This window comes from Chiloscyllium plagiosum, chromosome 6, assembly GCF_004010195.1.
Source record: "Chiloscyllium plagiosum isolate BGI_BamShark_2017 chromosome 6, ASM401019v2, whole genome shotgun sequence".
Taxonomy (NCBI): domain Eukaryota; kingdom Metazoa; phylum Chordata; class Chondrichthyes; order Orectolobiformes; family Hemiscylliidae; genus Chiloscyllium; species Chiloscyllium plagiosum.
The window spans coordinates 121,588,343-121,605,335 of record NC_057715.1 but is presented as its reverse complement, the minus strand read 5'-3'; the positions used below and the strand labels follow the sequence as shown (position 1 = coordinate 121,605,335).

The window sequence follows — 16,993 nt, the reverse complement described above, 5'->3', positions numbered from 1 at the left end:
AAGAAAGAGAGAGAGAGAAAGAGAGAGAGAAGTGGAGGCAGAGTTACTGAGTGTATTTAAAACAGAGATAGATAGGTTCTTGATTAGTAAAGGGATCAAAGATTACAGATAGTAGTCAGGAGAATGGGAATCAGAAACATATCAGCCATGATGGAATGGTGGAGCAGACTCAATAGGCTGAATGGCCCAATTCTGCTCCTATATCTTATGGTTCCTGCTCCTCACCGACAGTCAGCACAGGTTGGAACCCATTTAATGATTCTCAAATCTGGATCTAGTCCAGCCTCTCAAACATCCCATCACCAGTGGGCCACCAACTCACTGGAATTTATTGGTGTGTTGGCCAGTAGCATCTCTGTGTATTAGAAAGAAGATTACACTCAGACAGCAACAGTCTCTATGTGTGGTCTCAAATTAGCAAGATCTGCAAAATATCTCTTCCAACCTACCTAGTGTTTTCTCCATCTCTTCACACCTCCTCATCTCACTGACAAATTTACGCTGGAAGGTTGTGACATTTGGGTTGAGCTGAGAAACAAATACAAATATGTTTCATTAGCAGAATAAAAGCTCAATGCGGTAGTTCAAAGTTTGATCACTTACAGAATTGCTGCTTCATTAATCTATTCATTATGACTTGGCTTCTTGGACAAGGCTGAATTGAAAGTTAAAGTAGCCAGCGTGAGTATTTATCTAATAGTCAGCAGGCACGTCAATAAGCAGCCATCACAATCCCTTCTTGGATGGTTGAGATGGCAATGCATGGGGGCAGTCACATCCTTGGGTTAAATGAAATTGAAACACCTTTCTATTTTAAGAGGATGCTGCCAGTTTTAGAACCTGTTAAAAATGCCGATCTTAATATGTGCATCATATTGGAAACAGGGAATTGGACTCAGTGGCCAAAGAAATTAGAGAGAACACAGCTTTGGTCCAAATCAGCTGCAAGCTCAGCTGTGCCTGATGGAGGACTTGAGGCCAAGTCATTGAGTGTATTTAAGACAGAAATGTAGGCTATCAATTAGCATGGGGATCAAGGGTTACAGGGAGAAGGCAGGAGAATGGAGTTAAGAAATATATCATCCATGCTGGATTGGAGGAGCAGACTAAATGGGCCAAATGGAGTGAAATTAAACTTGGTCAAACATTAAAAGGATAAGGGATGAGACAGGGTTGAAAAAAGCAACAACACAGTCTAATGGACCAAATGGCCTGGTTCAATACTGGAACATTGTGATTTTATGATCACTTTTAATTGTTTTCCCTTTTATTTGCATCCCAAATCAATATAAGAATGCACGGAATGACAAAATATTGCTATAAATTGTACAGTGTCACTTTGAATTCCTGTAAGTACATTATTTTCTCTATGAAATGAGAAAATGTCTTCAACAAGAAGATTTGATTTCTCCATTGAAGTGTATCTTCATCATCAGCAGGTGTCAATATAACAACAAGATCCAAGTTGTAGGGGACAGAGGTAGGGAATTCACTTGGTCATGGGTATGAAAATTCAAAAGAAAATGGTCCGATTCAATGGAATAAATTAGCTGTTGGATCCTGTATTGTAGATATTTTTAACCAACTTGGTCAGACCAATTATGACACACTTCTACAGCAGGTGGGATTTGATCCAGAGCCATTTGACCCAAAAGGTAAGGACACTTTGGATACAGAACTGGTTCGAAGGTAGAAGACAGAGGGTGGTGGTGGATGGTTGTTTTTCGGACTGGATACCTGTGACCAGTGGAGTGCCACAAGAATCAGTACTGGCCCCTCTACTTTTGTCACTTACATAAATGATTTGGATGCGAACATAAGAGGTACAGTTAGTAAGTTTGCAGATGACACCAAAATTTGAGGTGTAGTGGACAGTGAAGTAGGTTACCTCAGATTACAACAGGATCTTGACCAGATGAGCCAATGGACTGAGAAGTGGCAGATGGAGTTTAATTCAGTTAAATGTGAGGAGCTGCATTTTGGGAAAGCAAATCTTAGCAGGACTTACATACTTAATGGTAAGGTCCTAGGGAGTGTTGCTGAACAAAGAGACCTTGGAGTACAGGTTCATAGCTCCTTGAAAGTGGAGTCACAGGTAAATAGGATAGTGAAGAAGGCATTTGGTATGCTTTCTTTTATTGGTCAGAGTATTGAGTACAGGAGTTGGGAGGTCGTGTTGCAGCTGTGCAGGACATTGGTTAGGCTACCGTTGGAATATTGCGTGCGATTCTGGTCTCCTTCCTATCGGAAAGATGTTGTGAAACCTGAAACCTTATAGAGGTTTACAAAACTGTGAAGGGCATGGGTAGGATAAATAGACAAAGTCTTTCCCCTGGGGTCTGGGAGTGCAGAGCTAGAGGGCATAGGTTTAGGGTGAAAGGGAAAAGATATAAAAGGGACCCAAGGGGCAACTTTTTTACACAGGGTGGTACATATATGGAATGAGCTGCCAGAGGAAGTGTTGGAGGCTGGTACAATTGCAACATTTAAGAGGCATTTGGATGGGTATATAAATAGGAAGGGTTTGGAGGGATATGGGCCGGGTGCTGGCAGGTGGGACTAGATTGGGTTGGGATAGCTGGTTGGCATGGACAGGTTGGACTGAAGGGTCAGTTTCCATGCTGTGCATCTCTATGACTCTATGACTATCACTGCATCACAACAGCCCTAAGCTCTGGGTCAGAAGCAGATCGATCATGTTCAAGACCAACATCTGGTGCTCACAGTCAAGAATCCTGATGCTCAGAATGACAATTGTTAACTCTTGGGGAAACTTAGACAAGGGATCCAAGTGTTCTCATCATACAGAAGGAGAGGTGTGGGTGTAGAGATAAGATCATTGGACGAGCCATCCAGGGGCACATGCAAGTGTGCTGGGCACACAGACTCTAGACTTGGTGATGCTGACCATCAAACTATCAGAGAGTATCTTCAAAACTCCATCTGTTCACTAAAGTCCTTACCTGGTCTGGCCTACACGTGAGTTCAGACCTTCAGCAATGTGGCTGATTATTAATTGCCACTGAAACAGTTGAGCAAGACAATCATGTTCAGGCACTCCCACAGCGCTGACCCTCCAACCATGCAGCGCTCACCCTCCAACCATGCAGCGCTCCCACAGTAGTGCAGTAGAGTGTCTGTTTTGATCTTGTGCTCAACGCTCTGGAGTGGGATTTCCATTTTTAAACTACATGAGGCAGTGAGGAGAGGATATTGAACAGCGGTGGGTTGTGATTACTGAGGAGGACACAGAATTAACTTACCTGGCTCTGTGACCATACCAGTGTTCACTACCAGAGACTGATTAGGTAAAACTCAATTAAACCAGTACATTCTCAAGTATGGGCACCAAATTAAATATTTTGAATTCCTTGGTGGCCTCATTTCCACAACTTATGAAATGAACACCATGCGTAAGGATGAAAGAGGATTTTTAGAGATTTCAGATAGAGACAGACAGACAAAGAGAGAGCATGCGAGAGCACATACATTAGAGCAAGAGTAGGCGTGAGCGTGATCATTATCATAAGGCCAGAGGGTCTGGAATAAGCTTAGACCATTCAGCCCATCAAGCATGTTGCAGCCTTCAAAAGCCTTATAACGGATATTAGGCTCCAACTCTAGTTTCCAACCTGCTCTCTAAGGCCCAAAAATCTGTCTCTATTTAAATAAAGTTAATGATGGTGACTCCATAGTCCTGTGGGGGCAGAGAATTCTAAAGATTCACTCCCTCCGTATGAAGTTTCTCCTTGTCTTGGTCCTAAAAGGGTCAATCCCTTACCAGGAGACAGTGTCAGAGAAAACCACCTCCCAGTGTCCCATATTGTTAAAACAGAGAATGCTCTGCTCACTCACAAAGCAACCTCAACGTTTAGACACAAGACAGGAATGCACAAAAAGAGAAATGGGCCCTCAATTGGTTAAAGTCATATTCAGTTCATTCCAGCATGATCTTACTCCATCCACCTCATCTCCCAGCAGACAGAAACAGTTCTACAACTATCCCCTCAAACTGTCAACTCCACTGAAATAATCTTTGCAAGGTTCATCTAAAAACTTTACTTTCATTGCCTGGGTTAATTTAACTGCAAGATGCACAACCTGAAACCACCTCTGTCCACACAAACTACCTACTGGATCTATCCACAGTGTTACAATCCAGCCTGATACTGAGCTGTTGAATCAAGCTCCCATCGATATGTCAGTGTTAGGGAGAAGAGGGAATCCTGGCTCAAACCTGCCCCCATGCATTGCCATCTAACCATCAATACAACAGATTAGTCAGAGATGTACAGCACGAAAAAAGACCCTTCAGTCCAACTTGTCCATGCCGACCAGATATCCCAACCTAATCTAGGGTGCATAACCCTCCAAACCCTTCCTATTCATATACCCATCCAAATGCCTTTTAAATGTTGCAATTGTACTAGCCTCCACTGCTTCCTCTGGCAGCTCATCCCATACATGCACCACCCTCTGTGTGAAAACGTTGTCCCTTAAGTCTGTTTTATATCTTATCTCCTCACCTTAAAACCTATGCCCTATAGTTTGGGACTCCCCCACCCCAGGGAAAAGACTTTGTCTATTTATTCTATTATTCAGGTTACTATCTCAGTGCTGCTGTGGGAGATCGCTGCATACAAGCTAAGTGCTGTCACCCTTCAAGGTTTTTCTTTGATTCGTTCAGGGGATGCAGGCGACTTTGGCTGGGTCAGCATTTATTGTCTCTTCCTAGTTACCATGAGAAGATGGGAGGTGGGCTGCCATCTTGAACCACCGCAATCTGTGTGCTGTAGATATTACCACAATGTCCGTAGAAAGGGAATTCCAAGAGTTTGACCCAGTGACAGCAGTATGGTGGTACAGTGGTTAGCACTGCTGCCTCACAGCGCCAGAGACCTGGGTTCAATTCCCACCTCAGGCGACTGTCTGTGTGGAGTTTGCACATTCTCCCAGTGTCTGCGTGGGTTTCCTCCGGGTGCTCCGATTTCCTCCCAGAATCCAAAAATGTGCAGGTTAGGTGAATCGGCCATGCTAAATTGCCCATAGTGTTGGGTGCAGGGGTAAATGTAGGGGTCTGGGTGGGTGACCTTCGGCGGTGATTCTTGATCACCCTGGATGTCCAATCCCTCTATACCTTCATTTCCCAACAGGATGGTCTGACAGCTTTCGGCTTCTTCCTCGACCAGAGGCCTCAACAATCCCCATCCACCACCACTCACCTCCACTTGGCTGAACTTGTTCTCTAGGTAAAAACAATGACTGCAGATGCTGGAAACCAGATTCTGGATTAGTGGTGCTGGAAAAGCACAGCAGTTCAGGCAGCATCCGAGGAGCAGAAAAATCAATGTTTCGGGCAAAAGCCCTTCATCAGGAATACAGGCAGAGTGCCTGAAGGGTGGAAAGATAAATGAGAGGAGGGTGAGGGTGGGGAGAAAGTAGCATAAAGTACAATGGTGAGTGGGGGTGGGGATGAAGGTGATAGGTCAGGGAGGAGGGTGGAGGAAGGTAGCAAAGAGTACAATGGATGAATCAGGGTGGGATGAAGGCGATAGGTCAGAGAGGAGGGTGGAGTGGATAGGTGGAAAGGAAGATAGGCAGGTAGGACAAGTCATGGGGACAGTGCTGAGCTGGAAGTTTGGAACTGGGGTGAGGTGGGGGAAGGGGAAATGAGGAAACTGTTGAAGTCCATATTGATGCCCCGGGGTTGAAGTGTTCCGAGGCGGAAGATGAGGCATTCTTCCTCCAGGCATCTGGTGGTGAGGGAGCAGTGGTGAAGGAGGCCCAGGACCTCCATGTCCTCGGCAGAGTGGGAGGGGGAGTTGAAATGTTGGGCCACAGGGTGGTTGGGTTGATTGGTGCAGATGTCCTAGAGATGTTCCCTAGAGCGCTCTGCTAGGAGGCATCCAGTCTCCCCAATGTAGAGGAGACCACATCGGGAGCAACGGATACAATAAATGATATTGGTACCTGCGCAGGGCTTTTGCCCGAAATGTCGATTTTACTGCTCCTCGGACGCTGCCTGAACTGCTGTGCTTTTCCAGCACCACTAATCCTGAACTTGTTCTCTCATTGAACAATTACTCCTTTAATCCATCATCTCAATTCTGCCAAGTCAAAGACCATGGACACCTGCATGGGTCCCAACTACGCCTGCCTCTTTACGGGGTGTGTGGAACAATCCTTGTTCCAGTCCTATACTGGCCTCCTCTCTCAATTCGTTTTCTCAGAACATCAACAACTGCTTCAGTGCTGCTTCACAGTCCAGCCAGAACCTTGCAAAATTTGTTCATTTTGCCTCCAATTTCCACCCCTCTATAACTATCACACTGTCCATTCCTGATACTTTCCCTTGAACATTCTGCCTCCATTTTGAGGAATAAACTGGGGAATCCACTGCAATCCACTACAAAGCCACTGACTCCCACTGCTACCTTCATTAGAGATCGTCACACCCCACATCCTGCAAGGAATCCATCCCATTCTCCCAGTTCCTTTGCCTACATCACATCTGTTCAGATGATGCCACTTTCCAAAACAGTGCTGCTGCCATGGCTTGCTTCTTCGATAACCATGGTTTCCCACCCATGTGGTTGACAGGGCCCTCAACAACACCTGACCTATTATTTGTGCTGCTGCTCTTGCCCCTTCCCATCACTCACAACAGCGTGATCGGGTACCCACTGTCCTCACTTTTCATTCTAGCAACCTCCGCATTCGAAGGATCATTCTCCAAAATTTCAGACAATTCCAGCAGAGCGTCACCACCAAACACATCTTCCCCTCACTCCCCCATCTGTATTTCACAGGAATCATTCCCTCCGGGACACCCTAGTCCATTCCATGACCACCAACACCACCCCTTCTTCCCTCATCACCTTCCCACGTAACCGCAAAAAGGTTCAACATCTGCCACTTCACTTACTCCCTGCTAACCATCCTTGGGCCTAAATATTCTTTCCAGGTGAAGCAGCATTTCATCTGTACCTCCTCCAATTTTGTGTATTGTATTCGCTGCATGCAATGTGGCCTACCTTACATTGGGGAAACCAAATGCAGACTGAGTGCTTTGCAGAACACCACCGGTCTGTGCGCAAGCAGGACCCTGACCTTCCTGGAGCTGATCATTTTAACACAGCACCCTGCCCGCACGCCCATGTCTCTGTCCTCTGCATGCTGCAGTGTTCCACTGAATCACAACACAAACAGGAGGAACAACATCTCATCTTCAGACTAAGCACTTTACAGACTTCTGGACTTATTACTTAATTCACACTTTCATATTGCGAACATTTCTTCCATTTCTTTTAGCTTATTATCATGTCCTCGCCCACCCCCATTCCAGATGTCCTTTCAAGTCTGGCAGGAGACACACCATTGTTCTGCCATTCTCACATTCTGATCACTTAATCTGAACTATCAACATATTTCCTCCACCACTATTCCCATCCACCCGCTCCCATACTATAGCATAAATGCGGTCTCCTCCACACTTCACTTCTAATTCTAGATTAGAGTGGCTCTGGAAAAGCACAGCAGGTCAGGCAGCATCCGAGGAGCAAGTAAGTCAAAGTTTCGGGCAAAAGCCCTTCATTAGGAATGAGACTTCACTTCTGATGAAGAGTCATCTAGATTCAAAATGTTAACTTGTTTTCTCTCCATGGATGCTGTCCGACCTGCTGTGATCGCCAGCATTTGTTGTTTTCAGAGTGTGTCACAAATGTCATTTGCCACTTTTCGGCCCAAAATATTGTCCCAATTTAGGGTAGTGGAGAAGGTGTTTGAGTACAAGAGTTGGGGACGCGGGTTGCGGCTGTACAGGACATTGATTAGGCCACTGTTGGAAAACTGCGTGCAATTCTGGTCTCCCTGCTATAGGAAGGGTGTTGTGAAACTTGAAAGGGTTCAGGAAAGATTTACAAGGATGTTGCCAGGGTTGGAGGATTTGAGCTATAGGGAGAGGCTGAACAGGCTGGGACTATTTTCCCTGGACTGTCAGAGGCTGAGGGGTGACCTTATAGAGGTTTGTAAAATCATGAGGAGCATAGATAGGGTGAATAGACAAGGTCTTTTCCCCATGGTAGGGGAGTACAAAACTAGAGGACACAGGTTTAAGGCGAGGGGTGGAAAGATTTAAAAAGGGACCGAGGGGAAACTTTTTCACACAGAGGGTGATAGTGTATGGAATTTTCACCCTCTGTGTGAAAAGGTTGCCCCTTGGCTCCCTTTCTAAATCTTTCCTCCCCTCACCTTAAACCTATGTCACAGGAAGTGGTAGAGGCTGGTACAATTACACCATTTAAAAGGCATCTAGATGGGAATATGAATAGGAAGGGTTTAGAGGGATATGGATCAAATGCTGGCCAATGAGACTAGATTAATGTAAGATATCTGGTTGGCATGGGTGGGTTGGATTGAAGGGTCTGGATATTTGGATATGGACTGCTTCAGTGTCTGAATCATCACGAATGGTACTGAACATTGTCAGCAAACATCCCTGCTTTTTCTGACCTTTTCATGGAGGGAACTTAGGACAATACCCTGAACGAACTCCTGCAGAGATGTCCTAGAGCTGAGATGATTGACCTCCAACAACCACAACCATTTTGCCAAGTGTCAGGTTTGACTCCAAATAGTGGAGAGTTTGCCCCCGATACCCATTGATTCCAGTTTTTCTAAGGCTCCTTGATGTCACAATCGGTCGAATGTGGCCTTAAGGTCAAGGCTATCACTTCACTTCTGGAATTCAAATCTTTTTCCATATTGAACAGAGGCTGTAATGAGGTCAGGAGCTGATGGCCCTGGGCAGAACCCAAACTGGGCGTCACTGAGCAGGTTATTGCTGAGCAGGTGCTGCTTGATAGCACTGTCGATGACAACTTCAATCACATTACTGATGATCGAGAGTTGACGGACGGGATGGTAATTGACTGAATTAGATTTGCCCTGCTTTTTATGTACAGGACATACCTGGACAATTTTCCACATGGTCAGGTAGATGCCAGTGTTGTAATTGTATTAGAACAGCTTGGTTAGGGGAGTGGCAAGTTCTGGAGTTTAAATCTTCAATACTGTTGCCAGAATGTTGTCAGGGCTCACAGCTTTTGCAGTATCCAGTGCCTTCAGCAGCTTCTCGATATCATGGTGAGTGAATCAAATTGACTGAAGGCTGGTATCTGTGATGCTGAGGACCAGGAGGAGCCGAGATGGATCATCCACTTGCCACTTCTACAGCAATCTTCAGCTAAATATTATCTCAGCATTACCTGTCCTCATCATGAAATGTGCTATAGAGATATGCAATCATTCTTTTTCTGTTATGAACTGTTACAAGATGTGGGACAAAAACAGAAATGGCTGAAAAAGCTCAGCAGGTCTGGCAGCATCTGTGGAGAGAAATCAGAGTTAACATTTCAGGTCAAGTAACCCTTCGTCAGAACTGATATCTACTCTGCTTTCTCACCACGGATGCTGCCAGACCTGCTGAGCTTTGCCAGCCATTTCTGTTTTCGTTTCTGATTTACAAAATTTGCAGTTCTTTTGGTTTTCACAAGGTGTGAGTGTTAGAGAGAATGCTGTTATCTACCTCAGGGAAGAGTGTCAGCACCTTTCACTCTCTGCTGTACAGAAGATCATTTCTCTCGCTCAAAGTAAACATGTGCTGCAAAACAGGCACAATTATGGCAAACAATAACAGGCGACAAACACCTGTGCTCAGAAGTTCTGTCCACTCCATTGATCCGTCTGATGCAGTTGCTCCGATATTTACCTCCTGAATCTACTCAACACAAATGACAGTGAATTTGCATGTGCTCAGATCTACACATATTCCTACGCATTAAATACTCTCACTCGAACCCAGTGTTTGGAGCCTGGACATTAACTCAACCCAGGTAAAAACAGTGACTGCAGATGCTGGAAACTAGATTCTGGATTAGTGGTGCTGCAAAAGCACAGTAGTTCAGGCAGCATCCGAGGAGCAGGAAAATCTACGTTTCGGACAAAAGCCCTTCATCAGAATACAGGCAGAGTGCCTGAAGGGTGGAGAGAGATAAATGAGAGGAGGATGGGGAGAAAGTAGCATAGAGTACAATAGGTGAGTGGGGGTGGGGATGAAGGTGATAGGTCAGGGAGGAGGGTGGAGTGGATAGGTGGAAAAAAAGATAGGCAGGTAGGACAAGTCATGGGGACAGTGCTGAGCTGGAAGTTTGGAACTGGAGTGAGGTGGGGAATGGGGAAATGAGGAAACTGTTGAAGTCCATATTGATGCCCTGGGGTTGAAGTGTTCAGAGGCAGAAGATAAGGCGTTCTTCCTCCAAGCGTCTGGTGGTGAGGGAGCGGCGGTGAAGGAGGCCCAGCACCTCCATGTCCTCGGCAGAGTGGGAGGGGGAGTTGAAATGTTGGGCCACAGGGCGGTGGGGTTGGTTGGTGTGGGTGTCCCAGAGATGTTCCCAAAAGCACCCTGCTAGGAGGCGTCCAGTCTCCCCAATGTAGAGGAGACCGCATCGGGAGCAACGGATACAATAAATGATATTGGCGGATGTGCAGGTAAAACTTTGATGGATATGGAAGGCTCCTTTAGGGCCTTGGATGGAGGTGGGGGAGGAGGTGTGGGTGCAGGTTTTGCAATTCCTGCGGTGGCAGGGGAAGGTGCCAGGAAGGGTTCTAGGAGGGCCTGACCAGGTAGTCACGGAGGGAACGGTCTTTGCGGAAGGCAGAAAGGGGTGGGGAGGGAAATATATCTCTGGTAGTGGGGTCAGTTTGGAGGTTGCGGAAATGTTGGCGGATGATTTGGTTTATGCAAAGGTTGGTAGGGTGGAAGGTGAGCACCAGGGGCGTTCTGTCCTTGTTACGGTTGGAAGGGTGGGGTCTGAGGGCAGAGGTGTGGGATGTGGACGAGATGCGCTGGAGGGCATCTTTAACCACGTGGAAAGGGAAACTGCGGTCAGTTTTGCTCTGCAGTGTCACAAAATTAGCAGCTTTTCCAGGTGGCACTGAGATATCTCCACAATGATCTATTAAACTTACGTGGCATTTGGCACATAAATGCTTATTGGATTTGGCTCCAAATCATTTCTCATTAGACTCTGTTCCCACAAAGATTTAATAACTTTGAGGATCAGCTGTGAAACTATAATGGCTCCCTGCATGACTGACTTAAGCCTGGGATCAGCCTGAACAGCTCTCTCTGACATGCCGTGTTACACACTAATTCTCTACCTAGTTCATACAACTCGTTAAATTACAGTGCAAAACTCACCCTGATTGTTTCATTCAAATATCAATGATGTGGAAAATGGGAATGTGACAGCACAGCAGCAAAGATTCTGTACTTTGACTCAGCAGAAAGCACACACCTGATGAAAGTCCAGCACCACAAAATAACCCAACTTTTTTTTTAATTAGAACACTTAAAATCTTTCCTATAAAGTTCCGTTTTTCCTGAAGGTGGGAGAGGGGCTTACTACCCAGTCACATGAATTGCAGCTGCAATTGGAACAGCAGCAAGATTGACAGTTCAACTTCACAGAAAATAGAAGAATTAGTTCAAACTGTTTCCTTAAAAAGTCAACAATCATGGGAAGATGATGGCACAATGGTAATGTCACTGAACTAGGAATCAAGAGGGACAGGTTAATACTGTGGGGACATGGGTTCAAATCCCATCATTAAATTAAATTCAAGCAAACTAAATTGAGAGCTAGCCTGAGTACTAGTAACCATGATTCTTATTAAAAAGCACTTGGTTCATGAATGCCTTTTTAGGAAGGCAATCTGCCATCCTTGCCCAGTCTGGCCTACATGTGACTCTAGACCCACAGCATGTGGTTGATTCGTTGCTTCCCTCTGAAATGGGGAAATGGACACTCAGCTCAAGGACAATAGAAATGGGCACCAAACGTTGTTTTTGCCAGCAATCTTCATCTCATGAAAGAGAAAAGAAAATGCCATAGTTGGTACGAGGTCTTCTCCCAGACGGTCACAGTGATTGAATAACCACACAATTCAGCCTCTCTCATATTACCCTCAACAACATCACATTCTGAAAATAGAGCCTGCACTTCCACAATGCTGTGTTAACGTCTAGCAACTTACTAAAGGAAAATGAAGTCACTCCTGCATTCAGAAATCCAAATCTGCACAAAATCCTTAAATATTAATTTTCAAGAAGGAGTGAAACAGAACTGTAGATGCTGAAGACCCAAATAAACAAACAAACAGAAATTGCCAGAGAAACTCAGCAGATCTGACAGCATCTATGAAGAAAACAAAATGGAGTCAACATTGCAGATCACCGACCTCGAAACATTAACTCTGTTTTCTCTCCATGGATTCTACCAGACCTGCTGATTTTCCCCAGCAATTTCAGCTTTTGTTTGTTTCAAGAGGGAGTGACTGTCTAATATTTTAAAAAATGAGAAATATTGAAGTCTAACCAAGATATGGCAAGTTACTTTTGAAGATACAACTGTTGTTTTATCATTGTAACAATTCTAAGCACAATTATGGCTCAAACTACAAAGAACAAAGAAAATGTATAGCCCAGAAACAGGCGCTTCAGCCCGCCAAGCCTGAGGCAATCGAAATCCTCTGTCTAAACCTGTCGCCCAATTCCTAAGCATCTGCATCCCTCTGCTCCCCACCAATTCATGCATCTGTCCAGACGTATCTTAAATGAATTTACTGTGCTACCTCTTCTGGCAACATGTTCCAGGCACTTACCACCCTCTGTGTGAAATACTTGCCGCATGTATTTCCCTTAAACCTTTCATCTTTCACCTTGAAAGCATGACTTCGTTATGGAATCCTTCACCCTGGGAAAAAGCTCACCTCTATCTACCTTGTCTATACCCTTCACAATTTTGTAGACCTCAATCAGGTCTCCCCTCAACATCCTTTTTTCCTAATGAAAACAATCCTAACCTATGACTTAGATATTTCTTTTGCAAATGTATTTTAATTGTAATATGGACAAACATTAATATGACAGACCTGTCAGTTTAATGTCAGACAAAGGGACTGTGCTTAGAAACTATAACCTGGGTGAAAGTTAACAGCCACTAAAACAAGCATAAACTATTAACTATCCTGCATGAATTCAGGAACAAACTGTTAACCAACATAATATGGACCTTGGAAGCAGAGATGCTGAATTATTTTAAAAGGAAATTGGACGGGAAATAAATTCACAAGACTTCAGGGGGAGAGTAGGGAAATGGAACTGACTGGATTTCTCTACAGACAGCCTGCATGGTCTCAATGGATTGAATGGCCTCTTAAAGACTTGGATAGCTCCAGCGATGAGGCATTGAATTCCACAGGCCCATCACCCTCTGGCTGAAGAAATGGCTCCTCATTTCTGTTCTAAACTGATCCCCTCTAATTCTAAGGCTGTGCCCACAGATCCTAAGCTCCCCGCCTAATGGAAACAACTTCCCAGCGTCCACCCTTTCTAAGCCATGCATTACCTTGTAAGTTTCTATTAGATTTCCTCTCAATCTTCTAAGAACTCTATTGAATACAATCCCAGGAGCCTCAGCCATTTATCGTATGTTAGGCCTACCAATCCAGGGATCATCCATCTGAATCTCTGCTGGACACACTCCAGTGCCAGTATGTCCTTCCTGAGGTAGGGGGCCCAAAATTAGACAGTACTGTAAATGGGGTCTAACTAGAGTTTTATAAAGTCTCAGAAGCACATCACTGCTTTTATGTTCCAACCCTGATAAATAACAACATTACATTTTGCTTTCTTAACCACAGACTCAACCTGCAAGTTAACCTTTAGAGAATCCTGGACGAGCATTCCCAGATCCCTTTGTACTTCGGCTTTATGAATTTTCTCACCATTTAGAAAATAGTCCATGTCTATATTCTGTTTTCCAAAGAGCAAGACCTCGCGTTTGCTCATGTTGAATTTCATCAGCCATTTCCTGGACCACTCTGCTAAACGTCTAAATCATTCTGCAGCCTCAAGGCAAAAATTTATAAATTTTTGATCTCACAAGGAATTAAGGGCTATGGAGAGAGTGCGGGTAAGTGGATTTGAAATACCCATCAGCCATGATTAAATGGCGGAAAGGACATGATGGGCCAAATGGCCTTACTTCCACTCTTATGTCTTATGGTCTTATTATTTCATTGGAGAAAGGCCTATTCTCCTTAGAGAAAAGGCAGCTAAGATGAGGTCTTACAGTTGTGTCTAAAATCATGAAGGGTTTGGTGAGTGAGAAAAATTGTCTGACTTATTCTATGAGCAATTCCATGTTCTATTTGTATGTAATCACTCTCAACATTCAATTTTAATGTTACAACAGCAAACCAGCTGGCTGTGAAACTGGCAAAAACCAGACAAACCAAATCTCACAACCTCCCCATAATTACTTCACTTTCCCTTCTGTTTGAGCAGCCCTTTTAAAACATAGAATCAAGGAGGAGGCTATTCAGCCCCTCAAACCTGCTCTGCCATTCAATTTGATCATGGTTCATCATGCAGTTTAGTCCCCTGATCCCACTTTCTCCACATACCCTTTGATCCCTTTAGCCCCAAGAACTCCTCCTTGAAAACATTCAATGTTTTGGCTTCGACTGCTTTCTGTGTCAGACAGTTCCACAGACTCACCAGTAACTGGGTGAAGACACTACTCTCCTCATCTCAGTCCTAAATGGCCTACCTTGATCCTTAGATTGCTACAGAAACATAGAATGAAAACATCAGTGACTTATCTCCAGTGATTTATTTGATTGGACATCCTACAATTAAAATACTGAAATTACATTTCAAAGATTGGCAGGTCCCCACCATTTTCAACAGCTGCAATAAATATCCAATATAATCCAAATTGCATCTCAAAGTGAAATATTCTACTCTATAAACAGGGTTTGTTATTGCTGGATATACAACATTACAAACATTAAATAGTACACTAATTCCTTACATAATAAATAACATATCAAATGACAACATGCTGAATAGTACCGTATATATTTTTTAGGAGTCATTTATACATTTGTAGTTACACTTGCTAGATTATTAATAGACAATAGGTGCAGGAATAGGCCATTCTGCCCTTCGAGCCAGCACCACCGTTCATTATGATCATGGCTGATCACCTCAATCAGATCTCCTCAACTCTGTTCTAAGTCGCCTACCCCTTATTTTTAAACTGTGTCGAAAATGTGTTGCTGGAAAAGCGCAGCAGGTCAGGCAGCATCCAAGGAGCAGGAGAATCGACAATATTCCTGAAGAAGGGCTCATGCCCAAAACGTCGATTCGCCTGCTCCTTGGATGCTGCCTGACCTGCTGCGCTTTTGCAGCAACACATTTTCAGCTCTGATCGCCAGCATCTGCAGTCCTCACTTTCTCCTTTTAAACTGTGTCCTCCAGTTCAGGACCCACCCATCAGCAGAAACATGCCTCCTGCCTCCAGGAATAATCTTATATGTCTCAATCAGATCCCCCCTCAGCCTTCTAAACTCAAGTGTATACAAGCCCAGTCGTTCCAATCTTTCAGCGTAAGATAGTCCCGCCATTCCGGGAATTGACCTCGTAATAGCTTATAACGTTTCAACTGTGAAACATGTTAGCAGTTATTAACTAGCATCTATATATAGTAACTTTGCAATATGTCTAAAAGATTTAATTGTTAATGAGGTCTGGATTAAATACCATACACTAATACATTAAGTAGTAATGTCAATGATTTAAACTGGTCACTAACTCACAAGAAAATTACTATTCAGTAAATGTATTACTAGCAAATCGATTAGTACTTATTACAAAAGACTAGTTAGTCAGTAGATTCTCAGTCAGTAAGAAGACTGTTAGAGAGTGAGAGGAATACTTGTCAATAGATTATTAATTAGTGGATTACCAGCAAACAGATCACTTTTCATCCATTGATTCACAATCACTGAGCGGATTACTCCTTAGGTGGTGGATTGTCAGCGAGTCGATTACTAGCCAGTGAGTGAATTAGTAACAAAAGATTATTAGCCAGTCACTAAATTCTCAGTGAGTGGATTTATAACAGAGGTTTGCTAACTAATTAAGGGTTGTCAATGGCTGGATTATTAGGCAGTGTATTCTGAATGGATTGCTAGTCACCAGACTATCAGTGGAGTGTCAATGAGTGTAGGGGGTTACTAGTTAGTCACTGGATTACTCAGTAAACAGACTCACGTCTCTGAATTCCACTAAACCGGCCTCCCCGAGCTCACTGACACAATCATAGGCCGAGGCGGCTTGGAGGAACAGCTGGGCCAGGCACATCTCTTCACCGCGGAACATAGAGCCCATCGTCTCGGCACAGAGTCCACACCGCTCCGGCACAACTACACCAGGCCGTACCCGGGACCGGGACCGGGACCGGGACCGGGAAACGGCCGCGATGCCAGCAGCAGCTGCTGGGGTCGGCCGCGATGTCACGACCAGGACCTGGTCCGGGGGGGAATTTGATGAAGACGCCGCTCACTCTACTCCAGAACCGGAGGTGGTAGGAGCCCTGCCAGCCACGCCACTTCCGGGTAGCGCGCTGATGTACACGGAAGGTCCCGCCCACCTGATTGACACGCCAGCTTTCCCGTCCCCCGCCCCAAGACAAACACCGCTCTGAGTGGCAGGCGCATTGAGACGCCCCTTCAGTGGGCAGGGCTAACTCGGAACACTGACCCCGCCTACCCATCACGCGTCACACTGCCCCGCCCACTTTTCTGATGCCCCAACTTCCACCTGCAAGCTCAGCACCATGTCCATGACCTGTCACTCTTCCCATCTATCCCCAGTCCACCATCCCCTCCTTTACTCCCACCTCCATCCACCTATTGCACTGTCATCTACCTTCCCCCCCAGCGCCACCCCCCTCCCATTTATCTCTGCACCTGAGGCACCCAGCCTCTATTCCTGATGAAGGGCTCCGGATGCTGCCTGAGCTGATGTGCTTTTCCAGCACCACTCTAATCTTGACTCTAATCTCCAGCGTCTGCAGTCCTC

At 44.9% G+C, this 16,993-nt stretch overlaps 1 protein-coding gene across 4 annotated transcripts in view; it reads right to left on the bottom strand.

Annotated features, from left to right (window-relative positions):
* LOC122551019 (V-type proton ATPase 116 kDa subunit a2-like) overlaps positions 1-16,540 on the bottom strand; it is a 93,583-nt gene extending 77,043 nt beyond the window's left edge. For 3 of the 4 annotated variants that reach the window (XR_006311990.1, XM_043692666.1, XM_043692664.1), the window contains exons 1-2: positions 16,184-16,539; positions 450-528 (exon numbers count right to left, since the gene is read on the bottom strand). Coding sequence is in view for 3 of the 4 variants with exons in the window: in XM_043692666.1 (XP_043548601.1) it covers positions 450-528; positions 16,184-16,300 (196 nt within the window). In the remaining variant the exon portion in view is untranslated. Of the gene's footprint in view, positions 1-449; positions 529-16,183 lie in introns of all 4 variants that reach the window. The other variant, XM_043692665.1, reaches the window with a different exon arrangement.
* Between the last annotated feature and the right edge of the window lie 453 nt (positions 16,541-16,993).